At 51.5% G+C, this 21763-nt stretch overlaps 2 protein-coding genes across 3 annotated transcripts; both read left to right on the top strand.

Moving 5' to 3' along the window:
- The first annotated feature begins 1464 nt into the window (after positions 1-1464).
- On the top strand, positions 1465-8607 carry LOC122385506 (histone-lysine N-methyltransferase Suv4-20-like). The gene is made up of 7 exons (XM_043373833.1): positions 1465-1681; positions 4093-4260; positions 4512-4680; positions 5323-5435; positions 6198-6384; positions 6990-7126; positions 7310-8607. The coding sequence occupies exons 2-7, from the start codon at positions 4112-4114 to the stop codon at positions 8166-8168; spliced, it is 1614 nt and encodes a 537-aa protein (XP_043229768.1). The 5' UTR covers positions 1465-1681; positions 4093-4111; the 3' UTR covers positions 8169-8607.
- Positions 8608-9578: 971 nt separating this feature from the next.
- Positions 9579-21729, top strand: LOC122385513 (ceramide kinase-like). 2 transcript variants are annotated; one of them, XM_043373846.1, is made up of 10 exons: positions 9579-9908; positions 10198-10458; positions 11186-11301; positions 12599-12797; positions 13145-13219; positions 16976-17128; positions 17779-17937; positions 18268-18464; positions 18817-19073; positions 19282-21729. In XM_043373846.1, exons 1-10 carry the CDS (start codon positions 9770-9772, stop codon positions 19382-19384), a joined length of 1659 nt encoding a protein of 552 aa, XP_043229781.1. In that variant the 5' UTR covers positions 9579-9769; the 3' UTR covers positions 19385-21729. The 2 variants fall into 2 exon arrangements, with proteins under 2 accessions (XP_043229781.1, XP_043229790.1); XM_043373855.1 differs by lacking the exon at positions 11186-11301 and having other exon boundaries at positions 9594-9908.
- Positions 21730-21763: the final 34 nt, after the last annotated feature.

Raw genomic sequence — 21763 nt, forward strand, 5'->3', positions numbered from 1 at the left:
GCATGGGTGATCGAGGAAAATAAGTGAAAAGACGGTGCGGCGGCCGCGTGCCATAGTGCTCTTGCGTCTCGAGCGCGTAACATAAGAAGAATGCGAGCATAAAGAAAACAGACTACATTTATTAGTAGGGAGATACTAAATTGAAGTTGTTACATGAATGTAAAAGATGACACAGCTATGTCAGCGCGCCTTGAAACAAAGTGAAATTTTCGATGGGTAAATCTTTATGGCTCACCCTGTAGGTACGTGGTCAAATGTGTAAAAATACGCAACACTTCTTCAAAACTGCGATGGCCATTGGCCCATACCTCCCGGATGCTCATACCTCCCGGGTCTCCCCTACCAATCATTATCACGAATTCGAAACAATTGTCAATTTTCATGAAATATGTATGTACATATTCACTTTCCATTTTCTTAACCTTTTGGCCACGACTTGGCTTTCATGAAATGCAGTGGCGACATAAATAAGATGAAAATTATGTGTTCGATGTTTTTTACTCCCGATAAAGTTCCAAACACTGGAGTGCAGGCACGTACAGGTCTTGCGGGTTTTAACAGTAGGTATTGCACCTAGAAAATTTAGTGTACTTCAGGCAATATCTTCGTCGTCTTAAGCTTTTAAGTGTTGAAGATGCGATCGACTTGTTGGTTCACAAGCCGGCCATGATCGTGTAAAATGGCTTCATCGTAGATCGATTAGTTTCTGAGTTATAACCAGAGATGTAAAAGTGCAAAAACTACCGCTTAATCCCGCGAGAGCCGTACCTAGGATTTGGCCGGGGGGGGGGGGGGGGTGGCGGAGGAATCCCGGGGCCTCTTTTCTACAGAGGGCCTCCTACCTACGGAGGGCCTCCTCTCTACTGAGGAGTCAGAGGGGCCCTAGCGATCATGACACAGACACTATAGCGATTATTCACAGGAGGCGGTACTCGGTAGTCGGTAGTAAGAAGGACCCTAGCTGTCAGGCTGGTTATAGGGCCCTTATTGTCCTGACGCGATTTTTGGAATTCAGGTGAAATTCGTTCGCCTCCCATGTGACTTTGTCCAACGTGGGTCTTCGGCCCACGGGGGCCCTGATTCCATCCGGGGGCCCTGAACCCTTGGGTACGTCCCTGGGATACGTCCCTTGGGTACGTCCCTGCACTGAGCAACATGAAATGAGTGAGTAGCGTAGCGAATACTGGCAGCTCTAATAAGACCTTTTTTTATAAATTTAGTCCGAACCTTATGATGGGAAGGATTCACAAGGACAGAGCCACCGCTAAGCACAGCTTCGGACAGCTTCAGCTTCAGCAAGGACAGCTTCACCTTTCTTTGTGAATAGTGATGAAATATTTTTTATGTAACCTGGTATATCAAGAGTATATCACCTGGTATATTTTCATTTTCAATAAATAAAAAGAAACACTTTTATTGTTCTAATTTTTCGAAACATATCAATAAATAGACATAATTTTACCTGTAACGGTATTTGCTCACTACTATTGAAGCTGGGCTGGGATCGCTCTAGGAAATTTGCGTGATTATAAGAATTTGTGAGGTGAATGTGTGAGATTTGTATTAATTTTTGTTGTTTAGCTTTATAGAAACCTTTTTGAATGAATTGCGCCTGCACTGATTGCTGATATTGAGTACAGAAGAGGAATTTCTTCCTGCGCCAGGATTGTCTCCTGAATGGGTAAGATTCATTTTTTTATCTTTATATGATTTATTAAAGCTTTTAACACACTGATTTGTCTGTATTCACCAATTTCACCTTTTCAAAGGAATCACCACCTTTTGAAGAAAATTTAGCGCTATCCAGCTTTTTTGGCAAATGTATCTAACTTATGAAAAGGGACTGAACCGCTGAAGCATAGAAACTGGCGGATTGAGGGGGGCAGTTTGGGTGCTTGACCCTCCTGCAGCATCAGAAATTAACATTTTCTTTCTGGTTTTCTTTCATATGAAAGCTATGAGTGCATGCACCTGTTTTAAAATGCCCAGCAAGCCACAAAAAAGCAAAACTCTAGCTTTAGGATAGTGTCGGAACTTTTTATAACGTTGAGTAGGTACCTGGTAATGCCTACTCCACAGCATCTCAAACCCCCTTCTGAATCTGCTAGTGACACTGCATTGCTGTGAATCCAATGCATGTGGTTGAGGGGGTAAAAATGGTTAAAAGACCTCAGCATACGTTGTAGTCTTATGCTGCATATAATAGGAATGCAAGTGTTTTCTTGGAGTTAAACTTTTGAATGAAATATTCAATGCTATTTGAGAGGTATGTACCAACTTAATGTGCTTAAATTTTTTTGCAAAACCTGTTTGTCTCCTAGTTCATCATACAAGCTGTCACAAGTTACAAAACATCTGAAATTACTCTGAAAATAACTTCAATGTGGGTAATGTGAAGTCCCAAGAAGTTAAGCTAGATAGTTACCAATAGTGCTTATTTTTGTGTGGAGCATGAATGTGCCTTGTATTTGTTTTTATGGTACTATGATTTTGGTAAACTTTGATAGCAAACAGGGCATCAGATGGTAATTTACAAGGCATTTCTCTCGAAGATAATATTTTCCATTGCGCTCATAAGATACCTTTCATATTTGTATGAGCATGCCCATTACTTATTTCTAATTATTGGTAGTTAACTATTAATAGATGTATGTCAAATGATTGATATGAAGATGCATTTAATTTGTGAAGCTATTTTTATTGTTATTTCCAGAACAGTTTTCACTTATTTTAGCAGTGCCTTTACTGACTGTTTCCGTAAACCTATATTTAGGTACTTCCAAGCTACAAACCTGTTACCTACATTTGATAGCTCATTTAGGTTGAAGTAAAAAAGTTCAAAATTCTTCATCCCCTTCCATTCACACAGGATACCTATCAATCTATTTTTGTCAGCAGAATTTTCAGATGATATATTCATCACATTCCTCTAAGTTATGGTGCACTATGTTGCAATTTTCTTAGATGGCATTCAGTGCTTGGTTGGTTGTTGGATTCTTACCTACATAAAAGTTTGTGTCTCATTGGGGTCACTTCATGGGCCCGGCTTGCCTAATGCCTACCTCCTCACAAGGCTAAAAATGAAAGTTGTGGCCACTAAAAAAAAAGGTCATGGGAAATGGAGGAGACCCATTTCAACATCAATGCCTCACCTTAGCTTGAATTGTGAATTGAAGTCATCTATGATCTCACTGTCATAAAGCAATGTTGGAAATGTACAAATGCCTCCTGTTTTGATCAAACATGCCCAAACTGCAAGGAAGGTATTTCCAGAATAATGACATAGTTACCTGTATACAGTAGACAGGATGTAGCTGATGGCTGGTGGTCATTAGAAAGGTCGTGCCAGGTCATAAAAAATCACTAGCAGTCGGTAACAATAACTTTTATAGAGGCATGGTAGAGCAATGAAGCACATGTAATAGGTATGTTCCTGCAAGACAGTCTAGGTATATTCACAGTTCTCGCCCCTTTTGGGCCTGTTGACCTAGGTGAAACCTAAGGCCATGTCAGTGAACACTGAACAAGCTTTCAAAGAGCTATCGAATGCGTTTTTTTACGACGATGTAGCTCTTTTGCTTCACAAGTAATGCGTCTCGCTGTTTTGTGAAAAATGTCATCCGGAAAGGTACACGATAAAATATTTATTATCCTTGATGACCTCCAGGGACCTCAGCGTTGACCTGGAACTCAGTTAAATCTTTATAGTCACCGTGAGTTAAATGACTTCGGCGAAAAAGAAACCTCCATGCTTCTGAAAGTACTTATTTAGAGCTATCGGTATCTTATTGCAGCTTCTTTGATCTTTCTTAGTATTTTAGATAATCGCATGTGGCCGGAAAGCCCCCCCCCCCCCACACTGTCCCAACATGTCGAAGGTGGCTGATACCCACACCTGGGTGCTGGTTACGATAGAAACAATGTGGAAGAAAAATAAATTTCTCAATTCTCATCCTCAGAAATATATTTATTTATCCAAGTCATCTATGACTCACCCATATGGTTCAGTCTTGATGCTCCATTGATACATGTTTGAATTCTAAGCTGTCACCTGTTTCTAACAGCGGTCACGTCTCTGTGTGTGTGCGGCAGTGGAGCTGTCTGGCCAGGGATGGTGGTAGGCAGGGTGGAGCGGCGGCACGCGACAGGCGGCGGCGGCAAGACCCTGTCGCCGCAGGAATTGTCGGACTGCGATGACATCGCCACGGCGCTCACCATCGACCCCTACCTGGGCTTCACCACGCACAAAATGAACATCAGGTGAGTGAGACCACCTGCTGCGTAAAATTGATCTTTTCTGTAGAAAAAAACTATTGTTTCGAAATCTGGTATATTCCAGCATTATAATTTTGCGAGAGAGACTTTGTGAAGAATATAGGTTCTGGATTGATAAAAAACTCATTTCAAAACATCGAACAATATCAAAATAAAATTGTGGTTTACCCTGTCCCTGACCTGAGGATTTAGCTGAGAGCAGCTTTACTAGCACTGTTTCTGGTCGGCGTTTGCAGGTACAGACCACCGCGATGCAACAAGGACGTGCTGCGAAACCTCATCTTCGCGTTCATCAAGGACCAGAATTATGAGGAGACCTACAAGCGGCTGGAGAGGTGCGAGGCCATGCACCAGCTGCTGGCCTTCTATAAGCACCGAGTGAACCGGGATGATCTGCGGGATCATGTGAGTTCAAACTGGTGCTGACAGAATGCGGGACGGAACGAGAGTCAATAGTCAAGGATGGCATCGCAATGATCCTATTTTTACAATATGATAATGCCAGTGCTTGGGAACAAGTCAACCATTTTGTGGTTACCCCTCGTCCCCATTGCAACCTCGGCTGTGTCAGCAAATCTTAATGCGTATAGAAGATTCTGTTACCGCCTTCCGTCTCACTGACTGACGCCGTGCTCCGGGCCCGCTGCATGTCGCCGGTATGAACCCCTCCCGGCCCGCTGACTCGCCGGTATGAACCCCTCTCCCGGCCGGTCGCTGGTATGAACCCCTCTCCCGGCCCACTGACTGTCTGTCGCCGGTATGAACCCCTCTCCCGGCCCGCTGACTCGCCGGTATGAACCCCTCCCCCGGCCCGCTGACTCGCCGGTATGAACCCCTCCCCCGGCCGGTCGCTGGTATGAACCCCTCTCCCGGCCCACTGACTGTCTGTCGCCGGTATGAACCCCTCTCCCGACCCGCTGACTCGCCGGTATGAACCCCTCTCCCGACCCGCTGACTCGCCGGTATGAACCCCTCTCCCGGCCTGCTGACTCGCCGGTATGAACCCCGCTCCCGGTCCTCCCACTGACTGTCGCTGTTTCGTTGCAGATAATGCGGTTTCTCGGCGTGTTGGACGTGGAGTCGGGCATTTCCATCATGGGCTGCACTCGATACTCGCTGGAAGACAACGCAGGCGCCCGGGTCTGCTCCACCAAGGCCTGGTGAGTTGTCGAGCGGTGCTGACGCGCACTGACACTGCTCAGTGACGGCAGCACTGAGTATACTGCTGGTGTAGAACCCCGAACGGTCACCACATACAATTCAATAATTGAATACCCGAAACTTGGCCAACTAATCGGAGACGGTGGATGTGCATTTTTTAACGACGGACATTCTGCAACTCTATTGATGTTTTTCTTACCTACTGAATTTACCCGAAGTAAGGTAACGAAAGTTTTTTTTTTGCGATTGGAGCTCAATTACATAAACATACGGATATTGCACAAGCCCCACCAAACAATAACTCACTAGCGCGTGAGATCTGTTGCCATGCGCATTGAGGTTGGCGTGAGCTTACCTTTTCGTGATTCTACATGTGGTTTCTGGGTCGGGTACGGACTACGGAGTATGGGCTTATGGGATGTCGTGCCGACAGATCCATCCGCCTGGAAATTCCTTGCCCCGGTCCGACTGAGCGCAGATAAGGAACTGGTTCCATAGACGTGTGCGGCGTGCATCCTTCACCGATCCTTACTCCGGTGAACTGCGGCTAATCGAACTCATCGCGGCCGAGATAAGTAATTGTCCAGTTCTTCCTTATGCTTCTTCCTTATTGGTGACACTAAGGACGTACAGATCGTCATCATCTAACATACTATTTAAAGCTGACATTATTAATCGAACTCATAAATTTGATTCGCGTCTGTCCTCCACCACTCCCATTTTTCCACGGCTCACGCATACTGATGCTGCGATCATTTCAGGGGCCGAAATGAGGAGATCCAGTTTCTGGTCGGCTGTATCGCCGAACTTTCAGAGGAGGAGGAGAACCAATTTCTCCACCCGGGCAAGAACGATTTCAGCGTCATGTATAGCACAAGGAAGAAGTGTGGTCAGCTTTGGCTCGGTCCTGCTGCCTACATCAACCACGACTGCAACGCCAACTGCACGGTATGGCTCCCCTGGGTGATTTCTGCGGTCGAGATAGCCGCATTCAGTGCACCAATATGATTCATAGATGGCTTGCTCATTTTGGCCTGTCATCTCTTAATGTAGGGGGCTGTAGTTCAAGTGTTTGAGCGGGCTTGCTTAGATCCCTAATGACTTATAGTTTGCTGAGAGCGGTTAAGTGTAACAGATAAGAATATGTATCACTGTGGGATTGTAACGCCGTGTGTGTGTGTGTGTGTATAGTGCCTCTCCCATCCTCTCAGTCGTGTGCGCCCCTGATTATTCATGTTATGTGATTATTTGAAGGAGCACCTGTATAGTATAATCTTATTACGGCGACTCAATCAGTGTGATACCACCCCGGCGTGTGATGTGTGGATGTGTTGTGTCACATTGTTCAGGTCACATTGTGAGAAACGCCTTTCCGGTGGGTGATGACGTTTAGCTATGTTTTGCCGCTGAGTGACGGTGACGCCGCATGTAACGTCACCGTTCTGTGCGTGTGTCAGTTCTTGCAGTGAGATATAATTGTTAAGCCGGCCTTATTGTGCCACTATGTGACGATGACCTTATGTGTGTGACCGGTCCCTCTCTTTATGCGCCAGTTCGTGGCGACCGGTCGCAATACGGCCACGGTACGCACGCTGCGTGAGATTGAGCCGGGAGACGAGGTCACCTGTAACTACGGCGGAGACTTCTTCGGCGACAACAACTGCTACTGCGAGTGCGAGACCTGCGAGAGGTGAGCCCAGAGGCGACGGGGAGGGACCGGGCGGGACGGGTGAGCTCTGTGTGAGGTAACAGGACAGGTCAGTAACACACCTGGCACTGTTGTGTTAGTGACGAGTGACCTCTGTATTGACTGTCGGTGGCTGGATGATTTGTGTTTGTTGTGTCGATGACGATTATCCCCATCACTTGGCAGGCGGCAGACGGGAGCGTTCGCCAAGAAGGACTCGGATCAGCAGTCGGAGGGGTACCAGCTGCGCTACTCGAGTCGGCGACAGGCGGCGCCCCCGACGGGTACCAACACGCTGGAGCATACGGTCGAGACGCTCAGACAGCGCGGCATGACTCGCTACGACGCCCAGATCATCGCCGAACAGCGCCTCAAGCTCGACTCGCCGGCGCCGGCCGCTGCCGTGACAGCGGCGAGTCGACCGGCGGCGGCGGCGGCCCTGACGACGGCGACGACCGGGGCTGCCCCGGGCCGGGCTGCCGGTACCGCTCCAGGGAAGGCCGCCGGCACCACCCCGGTCGGAGGCCGCACCCGCGCCCGGCGCCGGCTCGGTGCCTCTCAGACGTCCACTGCCACTGCCGCGGGCCGACGGCGCGGCTCGGCCACTCCGGTCGAGACGGCCGCCGCGCCCGTCTTACCACCGCCCCCGCCCCCTCCGCCCCCACCGCCACCGCCTCCGCCGCCGCCAGCAGCGCCCCGTCGCGGCCGCGCGGCGGCGGGGGCGCTGACGTTGCCCGTGTCCCCGCCGTGCCACGTGAAGGTGACGCTGCGCATGAAGCGCTCTCCGCCGGCGGACGACATCAGTGAGTCGGCCAGCAGCCACTTCAGTGACGACAGCGCCACTAGCGGCGAGATTCAGTACGAGGTGCTGCGGCTGGAGGGCATCGGCGAGCTGCCCGTCGCCACGTGGCACAAAAAGAAAAAGAAGAAGCGCCACCGCCACGAGCGGCACCGCGGTGTGACGCCCGAGGTGGCCGTGCCGTCGGCAAAACGTGTACGGCTCAAGTTCGGCGGCGAGTCGCGGACCATCGAGCTGACGGGGTGAGGCGGCCGTCCGTCCCGCCCCGCCCGCTCGTGTCTTTCACGGCCGTCAGCGCACGAGCCGCACCGGCCCATTCCATAGGCCGAGTACAACGTTGTTATACCTCTCCACCGGCCCACGTGCGCGCGTGTGTGCGAATATATTTTACCATAGCTATATGATTATCTGATCCGGGCACTGCCATGATCAAAGTTGTGTGTACGTATCTACTGTCTTTGGTGCGGTTGTTTTTTGTAGATTTTCCTCAGTCCGATGACGCATTTAACTTATGTGGAATGAGGTGGCATGAATTCTTTTGATCTCATTGTTCTGAGCACGCTTGTGTTCTTTTTTTATGACCGATGATTGGCCTTCCTTTGGGCTAGGCTGCGCGGTAGCTCGAACGGAGATTCGTCCCGAATGACCTCGAAGCTGTATTGTAATAAACGCATGCATTTGTTTTGCCCTGTGTTTCTGGTGCGGCAAGCAATGACCATTGACCACCGTTCTGTTGTGGACCCACTACCGGGCATTGTTAGGTCGGTTTGGACCTATTTAGGGCCTTGGTTTGGGGTACGCTGTTCAGCCGCTGCCGCTGATTCACCCCGGGCGGTGTTTCACGGGACGCTGCTACCACGCTGCTATCAAATTGCGCGAGCTGACGTCACACTTGTGGTAGTGTTGGAGCAATGGGCCTGTTGATGTTTCCATGGAAACCCAATTTGACACGTGTAAAAGCAGCGTGCTGCTATCACCGGTGAAACAGGGCCCCGGCCAGCGCAGCTAACTTTTTTGGCCCGGGCCGGCCGATGTCCGACTGCCAGCAGCAATTTTAGGGCTCGGTCAGACCGCAGACGTCAGTAGCAGATTTGCAAACATCACTTTGCTGCTAGGAGTTTCGGTGACGCAGCACCCATCTTGACGTCACAATAGTGAATGAGGTAGTTTCTTGAGCAGCTGAGAGCCTGAGAAGCGCCCCGTCGCGGTCGCGACGGGGCGCTGCTGGCGGCGGTGGGGGCGGGGGCGGCGCGTGTTATGATTGGTTAGCTGTCTGTGTCTGATATCACACCATGCTCATAGCAACCAATCAAAATCCGAGATTCTGCATCAGAAGACCGGCCGTAGCGGAAGTCTTGCTATGAAAACAATAGCCTAAATAAGGTCTTTTGACGTCATTACACTCAGGACGCTGATTGGTCTCACTATCAATGATAGCTTAAAACGGCATTTTTATTTTATTTCGACGTTTTTTTTCAAAACAGTCGCTTACTGCACTGACATTCAATAAATGTATTTTTTGGACTTGTGAACATAATGGTTTTCATATGGTTTTAGTTTGGTTTTCAGGTTTGTCTTTGAATTTATGACGTCAAAAGAGAGAAGTTCTATTGATTCAGCTGCTCATCACGTTGACCTTGCACTCCTTCGAAACTCATTTTTGTTTTAGAAATTAGTGTTTTTATATACCTTGGAAATTGTGCTCTGTGTGGTTGTGTGTGGGCGGGGTGGGTCGCGGTGTTTGAGTGCGTTTTTAATGAATTTGTGATCTAGAAAGTAGAGCACATGAGTTGTACATGAGCTGTCAAGTTTCTGTTAAAGAAGAAAAACGGTGAAAATCCACAGGCATGCCGCAACCGCAAGCCGTAAACCAGAATGGCGCTAGCCACCCCATCAGACAAGGCTATTTTCAAATTAATTCTGTGCGACATAAAGTTTCAATCGGCGAGAACTATGTGGCATGGGAACCAGAAGGAGCGCCTGATCGTAAGTATGCATGGTTTGAATGCTGCTTTGAAGATATAGCTTAAAATTATTACTGTCACTGTGCCATTGATGACGACAGTATCTTTATCTTCATTATCATTATGACAATTGGAAGTCTGTAGGTCTGTAGTCACAGTTATGTGATATAACATCAGTGTTAACGTTATGCCCATATGACTAGAGCAAATGCTGTCCCTGGTTATATTTAGTAGGTATAGGTAATCCAAATATCAACTCAAGGACATGCCTGCCAATTTGACAGGGCTGAAAGCTATCACCTTTGTTGCAGTGCGGCACGCCGTGCGGCTGTGTGATGTGGTGGCAGTGAGCCGGCCTGCTGGTGGTGGCCCGCGTGGCTCATCAGTGTACCAGGTGCCTGTGGCTCCTCCGGACTGCTCCATTCCTGCTCCAAACACCTGCGGAAAGGCCTTCGCTGTCCACTACGCTGAGCGAGTCGGTCGCCGCTGGAAGCTGCGTGTTCAACACTTCCACCAGAAGAATATTGCTCTGCTGCAGCCTTGGGTGGATCAGCTTCAGAGCCTGTTGAATGGTGAGTTTTGCACCAAAGGCAGAAATCTTGGCAGGATGGGGCGAGTGCTCAGCCCTCATCTGCGACCAGCTCTAATGCCATTATTTATCTTTTATGGTATATGGGGTAGTAGTTGTGCATGGGTTCATGCTACCTATCCTCATCAGCAGACACATTATTTGGAGAACCATTGTTGAGGTACCAGTGCTGAAACTTTACTCAGAAGGTGGTAGTAACAACACTCATCAGCTAAAACTTGTTTAATGTACCACCAGTTCTTCAGGGAGCTACAGGGCACAACTTAAATGTTGTAATTGAATACATGTGGAAGAGTGAAACAGCTACCAGCAAGTGAATATCCCTAGCTACTGATATATGATATTTGCCTTATTGTGTGGATGATGCAGTCACACTCACTCATTAACGATATGGTGGCATTTGGACAGACGATGGCAGGGAAACAAGTATATTCTAATCAGTAACTTAACTCTGGAGTGATTCCCGATTCTAACCTTGCCAATATGCAGATAACAGTAAGTGTTGCATGCTATCTTCTGGCATTATCCCCAGTACCGTAAATTGTCCCCGAGCCGCTCTAACAACTGTCTGTATGCTGGGGCGAGTACCGATGCCTGTTGACTGGTCGAGTGTGTCGTCGGGGCGGACTAACTGGCTCAGCAGCGGGGGTTAACGGCCGGGTGTTTGTGCTGCATGTCTGGCCACTCTCTCCGTGTGTCCGGTACTGCAGGTGAACAGAGACCCCGCCGGCTGCTGGTCATCATTAACCCTACCTGCGGCAGCCGAAAGGCGCCCAACATTTACACGAAGAAGGTCCAGCCCATTTTCACGCTGGCTGGTGTGCAGGTGAAGTACCTAATAATTATAGTGTTTTGCATGTTTGTCTTTTTGTTGCACCTGCCTAGTGCCTCTGGCTTAGCGATTTTCGTTTCGCAATAAGCAATTCTCATTTTTCGATAGCTTTTCTGCTTTTCCTGTGCTACACCTCGCAACTTTTGACCGTTACGTGATAGAGCTATTTTTGCTGACATGGCTACTTTCTTGTCGTTATTAGGGAAACAGCAAACAGCACCACCCGCGGTCACACATGACGCGATGCGTCCTTCACAAACGGTCACTAGAAACATAGAGTTACAACAACGGGGCATAAGTGTTCAGGATATCCGCTGCTCCTATTGCCCCGGTAGACAATTGGACGAAAGGACCCCCAGATTATGAAATACAGTAGCATGGGAATGCCATGTAGGTGGACGTGTAGGTAATTCGTAGCACGTCCTATAAATATATTACTCGTTCACCTTGGAATGCTCTCTCACGACTGCCATAATATGCACAATGCGCATGTGTGAGGGCGGAAGCATGCGGTACCTTATAGAATATGCCTTTAATGCACGCAGTCGGATAGATTAACTTAGCCACATATTGTGTGGTTGTAGACATAGACTCGGTAGTGCCGCGGTAGTGCCGTTAAATGTTACATTTATTTGCATTTGTTGCTTCTTTGGTCTTCGATAGAATGATAATCTCCTAAGCTTAAGCTGTATAATGGTTTGGGTAGCCAATTGACTACTCTAGCAATTCACCGGTGTTGTGCTTGTGCGTGTGTGCCTATGTGCAGTATCCATGTCGCGCTGTGTGCTGTTGTGCTCTGTTTATCGTTCACGATGATTCGTTAAGACATGACATAGTAGTTTTTGACATTGTAGTTTTCTGTTCTGACACCACTGTCCGTCTTTGTGTAGTATCCGTATCGTATCGTAGGTATATACTCTTGCACTATTGTGCCGCCGTGTTTACGTGCGCCGGACATAATGTGTTGTGTAGGCCTTCATTTTCGTCATTAGTTGTGCTATGTCGGCTGGGTCGATTGTCGGCGTGGCTCCTGCTGCCGACTCGCCCTGCAGTGGCCCCGGCTCAGCTGTTACGGTCGGGCCTGCCCGCTTGGGGAGGGGTTGATTAGGGGAGGCCAGTAGCGATGGGGTACCGTTTGGAGTCGGCAGAACCACGAGAAATCACACAGCTGGGCTCATTTGTAATTGTACATCTGTAATCGTTTGAACTTATCTGACCGTTGCACCATGCGCCGAGGAGTCTGACCGCTGTACCGCGTGCCAGCTGAACCTGACCGCTGTACGGTGCGCAGACGGAGGTGGTCCAGACCACACACGCCGGCCACGCGCTGACGATGCTGCGCCGGTGCTCGCTGCACGGCCAGGACGGCGTGGTGGTGGTAGGCGGGGACGGCACACTGATGGAGGCGCTCAACGGCCTGCTGACGCGCCCCTCGCCCGACGGGTCCGACCGACCGCCCTGCGCGCCGCTGCCCATCGGCGTCATACCCGGTCAGTGGAGGTGGATACTGGGCGGGACGGGTAAACAGCGGGCAGGTGGGGGGGGGGGGTGTGAGAGGAGAGGGGGAGTCACCGAGTTTGCAGCTCGATAGCTGAAACAATGGGTGAATATGAACCCATCGCTCATGAAATCAACGAAAGTTGTGACTATGCTGTATTATTTTTCAGTTGTGAGTGCTCCATTTCGTTAGATGTTTAATTAGCTTCCGATGCTAGGCAATGCGAATAGCAATATAGGTCACTGGAAATTGACAGTGACTGGTGTGATGTGTTTTAAAGCTGTGTCGTCATCGGAAAACGTCCAGTGCAACTGACGTGTCTTTCCTTCCCCTATGCAGCGGGTAGCACGGACGCCGTCTGCGGCAGCGTAGGGACAGCCGATCCGGTCACTGCCGCCCTGCTCATCGTCATGGGTAAGTACCGAGCAGGTTGAAAGGGTATCCCAGGAAGTGTTGGAAGGTCCGGCCACCTTCCAACACCGGTCGTCCTACCACCGGTGTTGCACGTGTGTGCAATAGGGTGCCTGCATTGTTCCGTGCTAACCGGAAATGCGATGGGGCTGTGATACTTTGAGCTACACGGGCTATTTCGGTGTCAGTCAAGGACCACCGTACCGTCCTGGGCTTTCAGCGGACGGTGAATCAGCACCAGCCCTTATCGCCTCTGATAGGAGGGCGCGGGCGGCACCGCCCCGCTATCGCGTGCCTCCCATATCCAGCACACCGGATTACTGACGCCGCCCCGGTCTGACGGACGGTGCCTGTGTACCGGGGGACCGTTATTAATTGTCGTACTCGAGTTTGAAGCATCACAATAGGCATCACTCGCCGCAGACAAATACCGACAAGAGGCTCTAGAAATGACAGAATTCATGAGCTCGCTTTGAAGTTTCAGACTTATTAGTTAACTCGTATACAAACTCTGCTTGCGGAATTCCACTGTTACATTGCACTTAGCCTAACACCAAAACGGGATTCGGAAGAGAAAGTGAAAGTGATTCCACACCGCTGGCGTTTGCGACGGCCGCGCTGTGTGCAAACATCGGGCCGGAAATGCCGGGGCGCTGAGCCGTGCAGCGGACGGCGCGGCGCCAGCCCCGTCCCCGGCGGGCAGACTGTCTGGCCTGTCCGCCCGCCGCTCTGGGAAGCTGTCCGGCCTGTCCGTCGGCCGCTCTGGGAAGCTGTCCGGTCCGTCCGCCCGCCCCTCTGGGAAGCTGTCCGGCCTGTCCGTCCGCCTCTCTGGGAAGCTGTCCAGTCCGTCCGCCCGCCCGCCGGCCGGCTGATTTGTCGGACGGAGCGGCAGGTGGCCTCCATCGCTATGCGCTGATTATAAGCGGGACCAGATGGCCAACGGGCCAGCGCCGACACCTGGTTAGGTGACCAACTGACGGACCCAGATGGGGACATGTATTAGACCTAGATAGGCCCTGTATTGGACCCGAATTAACGATTTGTAGAACCCATAGGTATGGACCCGAATCGGGCCCGAGTGGGACCCTATATTGAATTCGGGAAGTCTCCGGTAGCGGATCCAACTGGCGTACCCATGCCAAGGTGTGCCCCAGTTTTTTTTTCAAGCAGCCTTTCTATGATTTAGCATTTTTTACATCTTAAGTCTCACTGTATAACCACCGTGCCGGTTTCTTCATTGCTGCGCTGGAGCGAGCCGTTGCTCAAAGCTGCTCTGCTCGCCGGTCGCCTCTCTCGCCAACTCTGACCTTCACCCACTCAGCCCCGCGGGCACGCAGCAGCGGCTGAGGCTTGCGGTCGGGCGCTTACATTTCCACTAAGCGTTTCTATGTATACCTAGATCCATTCCGTATGACCAAATTTAAGTAATAGCATGATTTGGTGTTAAACCTGATGGCATCCGACATTTAACACTGGTTGACACTCGGTAACAATAACTCGTTTGTTGCAGCGCGTTAACGTCTTGTAATCTCTTAAGTCAGCTTTCCACTTCCCGCTTACACATATTCAGCTGACGGGTGGATCATGATCGGCGCCGCGTGTGAGAGACCCCCCCCCTCCCCGCCTCCTCCGAGATGGAGATCGTGCCCCACCAGCCGCACTACCGCCCCTCCCCTCTGCCCTCTGCCCTCTGCTCCTCTCCCCCTCTCCCCTCGCTCTCTTCTCCTCTGTCCCGCTCTGCTACGGCCCATTCAATACCCGGCTAATCAGAGGAGAGCCGCCCCGAGAGCGCCTGTCGGGCGGCGCCGGCCGGCTTACACGGCAGGGGGAGGGGTAGTGGGGGGGGGGGGCAGGGAGTGCGTCCAGAGGAGCAGCACACAGTCGAGTCGGGCCTGTGCCGTCCCCAACTAACCAACCGCACATCACAATTGTAGTTGTCAATGTCACTTCGCGATTAGCATAAACTAGAGAATCACTTGATTTACCCTACATCCGCTTGGTTGGAAATTTTACGGGTGTTATTTCTTTTTTACCTTAGCAATGAACACCCGCAAAGCATTATTTTACCGTCAGAAGTCAGCATGTGATGTGGGTGGTTTCACGTGTTTCAAAGCCGAGTTTGTGTAGCTGACAGTCGTGTATGGGCCAGGGGATACTGCGACTAGCGCTAGAAGCCGACCTGTGCGGACTCCGACCCAGCCCTGGCTCCGCCCCAGCCCTCGCTGCGCCATGCCTTCGCTCCTTCCCAGCCCTCGCTGCTTCCGAGCCCGCGCTGCTTCCCAGCCTCGCTCCGCCGCGTCGCGCCGTCCGCCCGACGGCCGTTGCCCGGATACGCGGTAGCAACAGGCCGGTAACGACGGCTGGGCCGCGGCGGGTCACGGCTCGGCGCACTGGGGTCAGGGGAGGAGGGGAGGGGGAGGGGCGTGTGGTCCGACCGTGACGTCACACGGCCGTGGTTCTGTGTGAAGGTCGCTAAAGCCCACACCACACTGCACGCTTCAGCTGCCCAAGCGGTGATAACGAGCGTTGGTCGCTGCACAGAGGACATTATTTTTACTCTGCCTTTTTAGGCGGTTAGAATGGCTGAGTGTTGAAATTGCTACATGCGAGTGTTACGAAAACTGTAAAGCATAGCTAGAAATAGATGCCTAATTGCAGAAGCTTTAGGCAGATCGCAGGATCTTCATGACTGCTCTTCTGCTTATAAGAACACTTTTCAATCATTGAATTTCCCATCACACAGTCCACGTTTCGTATCCCATAGGAATGGTCTGTCGGAAAATGTCTTGTCAGTGTCGGTGTCAATGAATAGTTGACGATGCGCCATGTCGGACACGCCGCCCAGCATTGTAGAGACGAGCGATGTGTAGGACGCTCCGTCACACCGTCCCGTTTGGTTGCCCGGCGACTGTCATAACGATGGCTCCCAATATGGTGTCTGATGAGGGGGCGGGTGGGCTGGCTAATGCATAGCTATCGAGGTTTCGCGCTGACATAGCGAGCTGGGCCATTGGCGACCGATTTATACCCCGTGACCTGTTCTCGTGTGCTTACAGATGTGGCCCGGTGTATCTTGTGTAGCATACATATGTAACCGGTGACACGTTTATGACCGGTGACCTGGTGAACAGGTGTGACCCTTTGTGGTAACCCTTGACCCCAGATGTAACCTCCATGTGCCATATTGTATAGTTGTGGCCCCTACGACCTTTTGTGACCTGTGTCCTGTTGCGCAGGAATGACCCGCTGTGACCTATGCCCTGTCCCACAGGTGTGACCCGCTGGGTGAACGTGTGTAGTCCGCTGTGACCTATGCCCTGCCCCGGAGGTGTGGCCCGCTGTGAGTCTGTGACCTCTGTGACCTGCCCCACAGGTGTGACCCGCTGTGACCTATGCCCTGTTCCCCAGGTGTGGTGAACGTGTGCAGTCTGCTGTGACCCGCTGTGACCTATGCCCTGTCCCACAGACCTGTGACCCGCTGGGTGGACGTGTGTGGTGACCCGCTGTGACCTATGCCCTGCCCCGCAGGTGTGACCCGCTGTGTGGACGTGTGCAGTCTGTTGTGACCCGCTGTGACCTGTGTCCTATGTCCGCTATTCCCGCAGGTGTCACCCGCTGGGTGGACGTGTGCAGTCTGTTGTGACCCGCTGTGACCTGTGTCCTATGTCCGCTATTCCCGCAGGTGTCACCCGCTGGGTGGACGCGTGCAGTCTGCTGTGACCCGCTGTGACTTGTGTCCTATGTCCGCTATTCCCGCAGGTGTCACCCGCTGGGTGGACGTGTGCAGTCTCCGCACCGCCGGCCAGCTGCTGCGATACTCACTCTCAATGATCACCTACGGGTTCTTCGGTGACGTGCTACAGGACAGTGAGAAGCTGCGCTGGCTGGGACCGATGCGCTACAACGTGGCAGGTCAGTGACTGTCAGCGCACTGGGGCCACGCCGACAGAGAGAATGGCGGAGAGGGTGTGGCCAAACTTTGAATAGAGTACTTAACTAGAGAACAGAGGGACGTAGCCATTACCTTAGAGCCATGTGTGGGCATGGGACGTGACTCCGACAGTCTCTGTGCGCCCGCGACCTCGGGTCACAAGTGTCTGGCTCGGGTCTGTATGGGACGTGAGAGAGTATCATGCCATGTCACGTATATCTGACGGCCTCGACAAGTGTGCGATGCTCGTAGGGAGGTCATTTGTCATTGGTGTGACGTATCTTGAAGTAAACGCCGCAGTTATGCAGTGCACGTAATGGGAGCACGGCTTTCAAGGTCCGAGATGCTGACTTATCTCGGTTTGCCAAGTGCCTTCCTTTGATCACACACATACCAGAATACCTGAGGTTCCAATTCAACTAAGCATATTTTCTTTTTTTCTGCTATTTGGCCTTTGCAGTTATTCACATTAGCTACTGTGGGTCTGTGTGTGCGGCATTTAACCGATAGGGACAAAGCTGTGCCCATGTTATAGCTACGTCCTGTTATGATGTGTGACATACCGACAAACCTTTCCATTGGTGCCATGTAAGCCGCCCACCGGTGACGCCCAGCGCCCTCTATCGTTCAGGAGCGGGCCGGTTCTGGCGGAGCCGCGCCTACCGCGGCTCCGTGGCGTTCCGTACGGCTCCGGGCGCCATGGAACCGCACAAACCGTGCTTTGCCGACTGTGACGTCTGTCTGCGGGAGCCGGTGGAAGCCGAGGGAGAAACGCAGGGCCAGAACGACGGTCAGTGCCACCGGAAAACGCCGGGTCAACACGGGAATCAAGTGTCTTGGTTCATGTTATTGTCTCAGTTTTTGTTGTCCCACCACCGTTTTAACAGAAGTCTGAATAGACGCTTACTGCCCCCGTCTAATATTTTCCCTTTAAAATGATAAAATGTTGTTGCATTAACCCTACAAGAAAAGATGTCATTCATTCATGGTACTGGGCCGGTACAAAAAAAAAGAACTTATCACCCTATGTCAATTCTCTCACACTGCTCCGAATGTGTTCCGACTGCAGGCGTTCCGCCGTCCATCTCCCTTCCGCTCACCTCCTGTATCTGTTCTCTAGGCGAGTGGCACCGCGTCAGCGGGCCGTTCCTGGTTGTCAGCAGTGCCAACGTGTCGTGCCGCTGTAAGATCACGCCCGAGGGGATGTGTCCGCGGGCACACCTGTCTGACGGCTGGGCGCACCTGATCCTGGTGCGGCAGACGTCCCGCGCCAACTTCCTGCGCTACATGTACCGGTCGGCGGCCGGAAAGGCGCCGGTGAGTTCTGCGTGGAGGGGGTGCATGAGCGGGAGTTGTAGGGGAAAAGAAAGTTACTAGAGAGGTCTGTAGGATCCGTATGAGAGGGAAGACTGCTCTGACTACATAGAGTTTGCAGTTCTCTCACAACTTAAAAAGTGTAGTGGTCGTAGTCAATATTCATGTGCGCAAAAAAAAAACGACAATCAACATTTATCTGATTTGTCACTTCAATGCTCATTCCACTTGAGTATTGATATTGACCGTGTGATTTTGTCTAGCTGTGCGTTTGCGCGCAGTTTGGCCTGCCGTACGCTGTATGATCTTTGTACTGATCGTGTTATTGAACCTGTCTCTGTTTGTCTGCGGACAGTTTGACCTGCCGTTCGTCGAGTACTACCGTGTGAAGGAGTTTGAGCTGCTACCGGAGTCTACTGGCGACGACCAGCGACTGCTCGGCGAGGCGCACATCAACTTGGCCATGTCGGTGGACTCGACAGCCGCGGGCGGCGAGTGGCGCGCACCAGAGCGCACCGCCGCCGCTGACACCGCGCCGGCCGGCCGCCGGCCCCTGGACAGCGTGTGGAACTGTGACGGCGAGGTGGTGGCCGACCCGGCCGTTAATCTCAGGTAAGATCGGACCCACGACTTAGATACAGGCACCCTTGGCGATGTCAGTTTTGTAACTCTGCTCACATTCGAGAGTATTTGTTGTTGGCCGTTGTTAGATATTTGCAGTGTATCGTACGAATGCAGCCGCTTTATGTCCTCTTTCTCCTTTGGATTCCACACTTAGTAGGCGTATCTTACCCTCTAACCGTCTTTCCCTCCCCTACAGGGTGCACCCTCGCGCAATACGTCTGTTCGGCCGCGGCGTCGAGCGGTTGGAGGAAGGTAGCGGCTGCTGCGGCTGCGGGCGGCGCACCAAGAAACAAATCTGACTGCCTACTAGCGCACAACCTAGGCGGCTCAACGGAGGGAATTCGCCGTGACTGACGCACACTGCACGGCCGTATAGCGGGAAAATGCAGCTGCGTGGGACGTGAACGAGGCAAGTCCCAGGCATTCACATATGTCTGGGCTACGACATGGCTGAGGCAGCTGCAAGGCATCTATGTATGTGATGCACGAGTGATAGACGGACGTGTGAAAATGGGACGGCAGCAGCTGTTATTGGTCCGCTGCAGTTGACACACTTATGTCCCTGAGTCGGGAAGGGGCGGCACAACTCTGCCGAGACATAGCTCATTGGATTGCCAACGTTCACTAGCCAAGTGTTAGTCGGGCGGTAGCAGCACCCTTTACGTGGACCCAACCGGTGTACCCATGACCCTTTCCCACCTCCGGTTAGCCTTTGAATAGTGTAGGGGATGTACCGGATTTTGAAATATCTCCCCACCGGTCATTGGACCTAGCTGCTGCTGACCGTCGGACCCAGACCCCTATCGGGCGCCGGAGTTAGCCCTCTACCGCTGCTGTGCTCGGCCCGGCGCTGGCCGTCGCCCTCAGCCCCACTCTTGGTCAAGGGAGCGTTTGAGTCTGGCTGCCGCCCTGAACTGTGATGGCAGTTTTCCATGGCTCCGTTCGTCGTTTGATAGAGAACGGACAGTGATAGCTACACCGTGGCTGCTAGATAGATAGAATTTCAGGCTCGGGTAACTGCGCTACTTAGGTCTCATTTTTGCTTTACGTTCTCACTTTTTGGCGCTGCTTTGTAGTGGAAGCAAGTTTTGCGGTTTCATAATGACTCACCAGCTCTTTTGCTTCACATTTTTTACTCCTTTCTATGGTGGTTGGTCGGGTACGCCTCTGTCGCATCATCACTTCTAATTTTGGCAATATTTTATACACGGTCAAGAGCATAGGGCATCCTTGGGATGCGTTGGCATTCACTATGATTTCCTGATTTACGGAGATGCTTTTAAAAGAGCTTGAATGGACCTGGGGGTATTTTTCCAAGCTCCGGTACCCGACCTTTTAATGGGGCCAACGCTTACAGCTCATGAATACACGAGTGACGCGTTTTCATAATAGGCAGATCGCCTCTCAATAATTTAGTTTCACGTCGCTCACACCGTTGTGTTCTTCTTGTGTTCAATTGTTTTCTTTTTGTTTGTTTTCATCGGTGGTTTGGATGAGTTTTGTCCGGGGAAAGAGGCGGCATATCAATAGACGCGTTTACATAGGGCTTGTTGCAAGCTTATATCTCCGTCCGTGATGTTGCAAAAGATGCCAATGGTACTGAACAATTTACAAAATGATCCCCTCTAAATATTTGAAGACCACTGCATCGAAATTATCGCCAAATCAACGAGCTAGAGCCTTGTCAAATATGCTATGTAAACCGGGTTAATGTCGCCGTTGTCAGCATATCGATGCCGCGTGTTGTCGACTCTGACCGAAATGATTGAGAAGGTCGAATGTAGTTACTCATTCCAACTGTCATCTGAAATTTTGCTCATACGTGTGAGACCTGGAAAATTATGTGATTTTTCTGCGATTTTCTAATTATCTTGAGATTTATTTTGCATGATGTAGGCTAAAACTGTTTAGTTCCTATGAATATTTGTGATCGGTTTGGTTGGGCTATGATGTAACCAGTTGCTTCTTGTAGTGTTCCTATGATTATATCGTGATCGGTTTGGTTGGTGATAGTAGATGGGGGAGGGACTTTGTAGCCCCCTCGACTCGGGTACGGGTGCTCCCGTATGCGGCTCCCTCACTGAAGGAAGACGCAGGCCCCGGTGGCCACGCTCAGGCGGAGACACTCGCGCCAACCAAAGGACCAGATGAACCTGAGCACGCACACGCACTGAGACCGACCGGGGACCAGCGGACCGTCGGCGGACCGCCGGAGACCGCGGCCGGTCCCGGGCTCAGCCGCCGGGCCACGCTGCCGGGACCGCGGCCGGCGGCCGCTCGGTATGTGGGCCGGCGGAGCCCGCTGTGATCACTGCACCCAGAGGCGGCGGGACGGACCGCCCGCACTGCTAGGAGATCGAGGGAGCTGCTTAGCCAAATTCACTGTTAGGTCAATTGATGTGTGTTCTGCTAGTCGTTTGCGACTGTGGAGGTCGCTGCGGTGTGCGGTTGGCCGGGACCGGCGCTGCGTGGCTGGGCCGCGACTTGTGTGAACAAAACTACAGCGCCGGCCGAACGTACCCGGCACGATAGGCTTTCACTGTCAGTGGTTGTCTGATGAGCTAGATGTCTATTTACTCGATTGATGGAATTACTCTGATATGAAAATCACCTATGAATAATGAATATATATCAGCTATATTCAGCGTGTGTTTTGTTTCTGTGAGACTGGTGACTTG

This window comes from Amphibalanus amphitrite, unplaced genomic scaffold (genome assembly GCF_019059575.1).
Source record: "Amphibalanus amphitrite isolate SeventyFive unplaced genomic scaffold, NRLGWU_Aamphi_draft 000015F_arrow, whole genome shotgun sequence".
Lineage (NCBI taxonomy): Eukaryota > Metazoa > Arthropoda > Thecostraca > Balanomorpha > Balanidae > Amphibalanus > Amphibalanus amphitrite.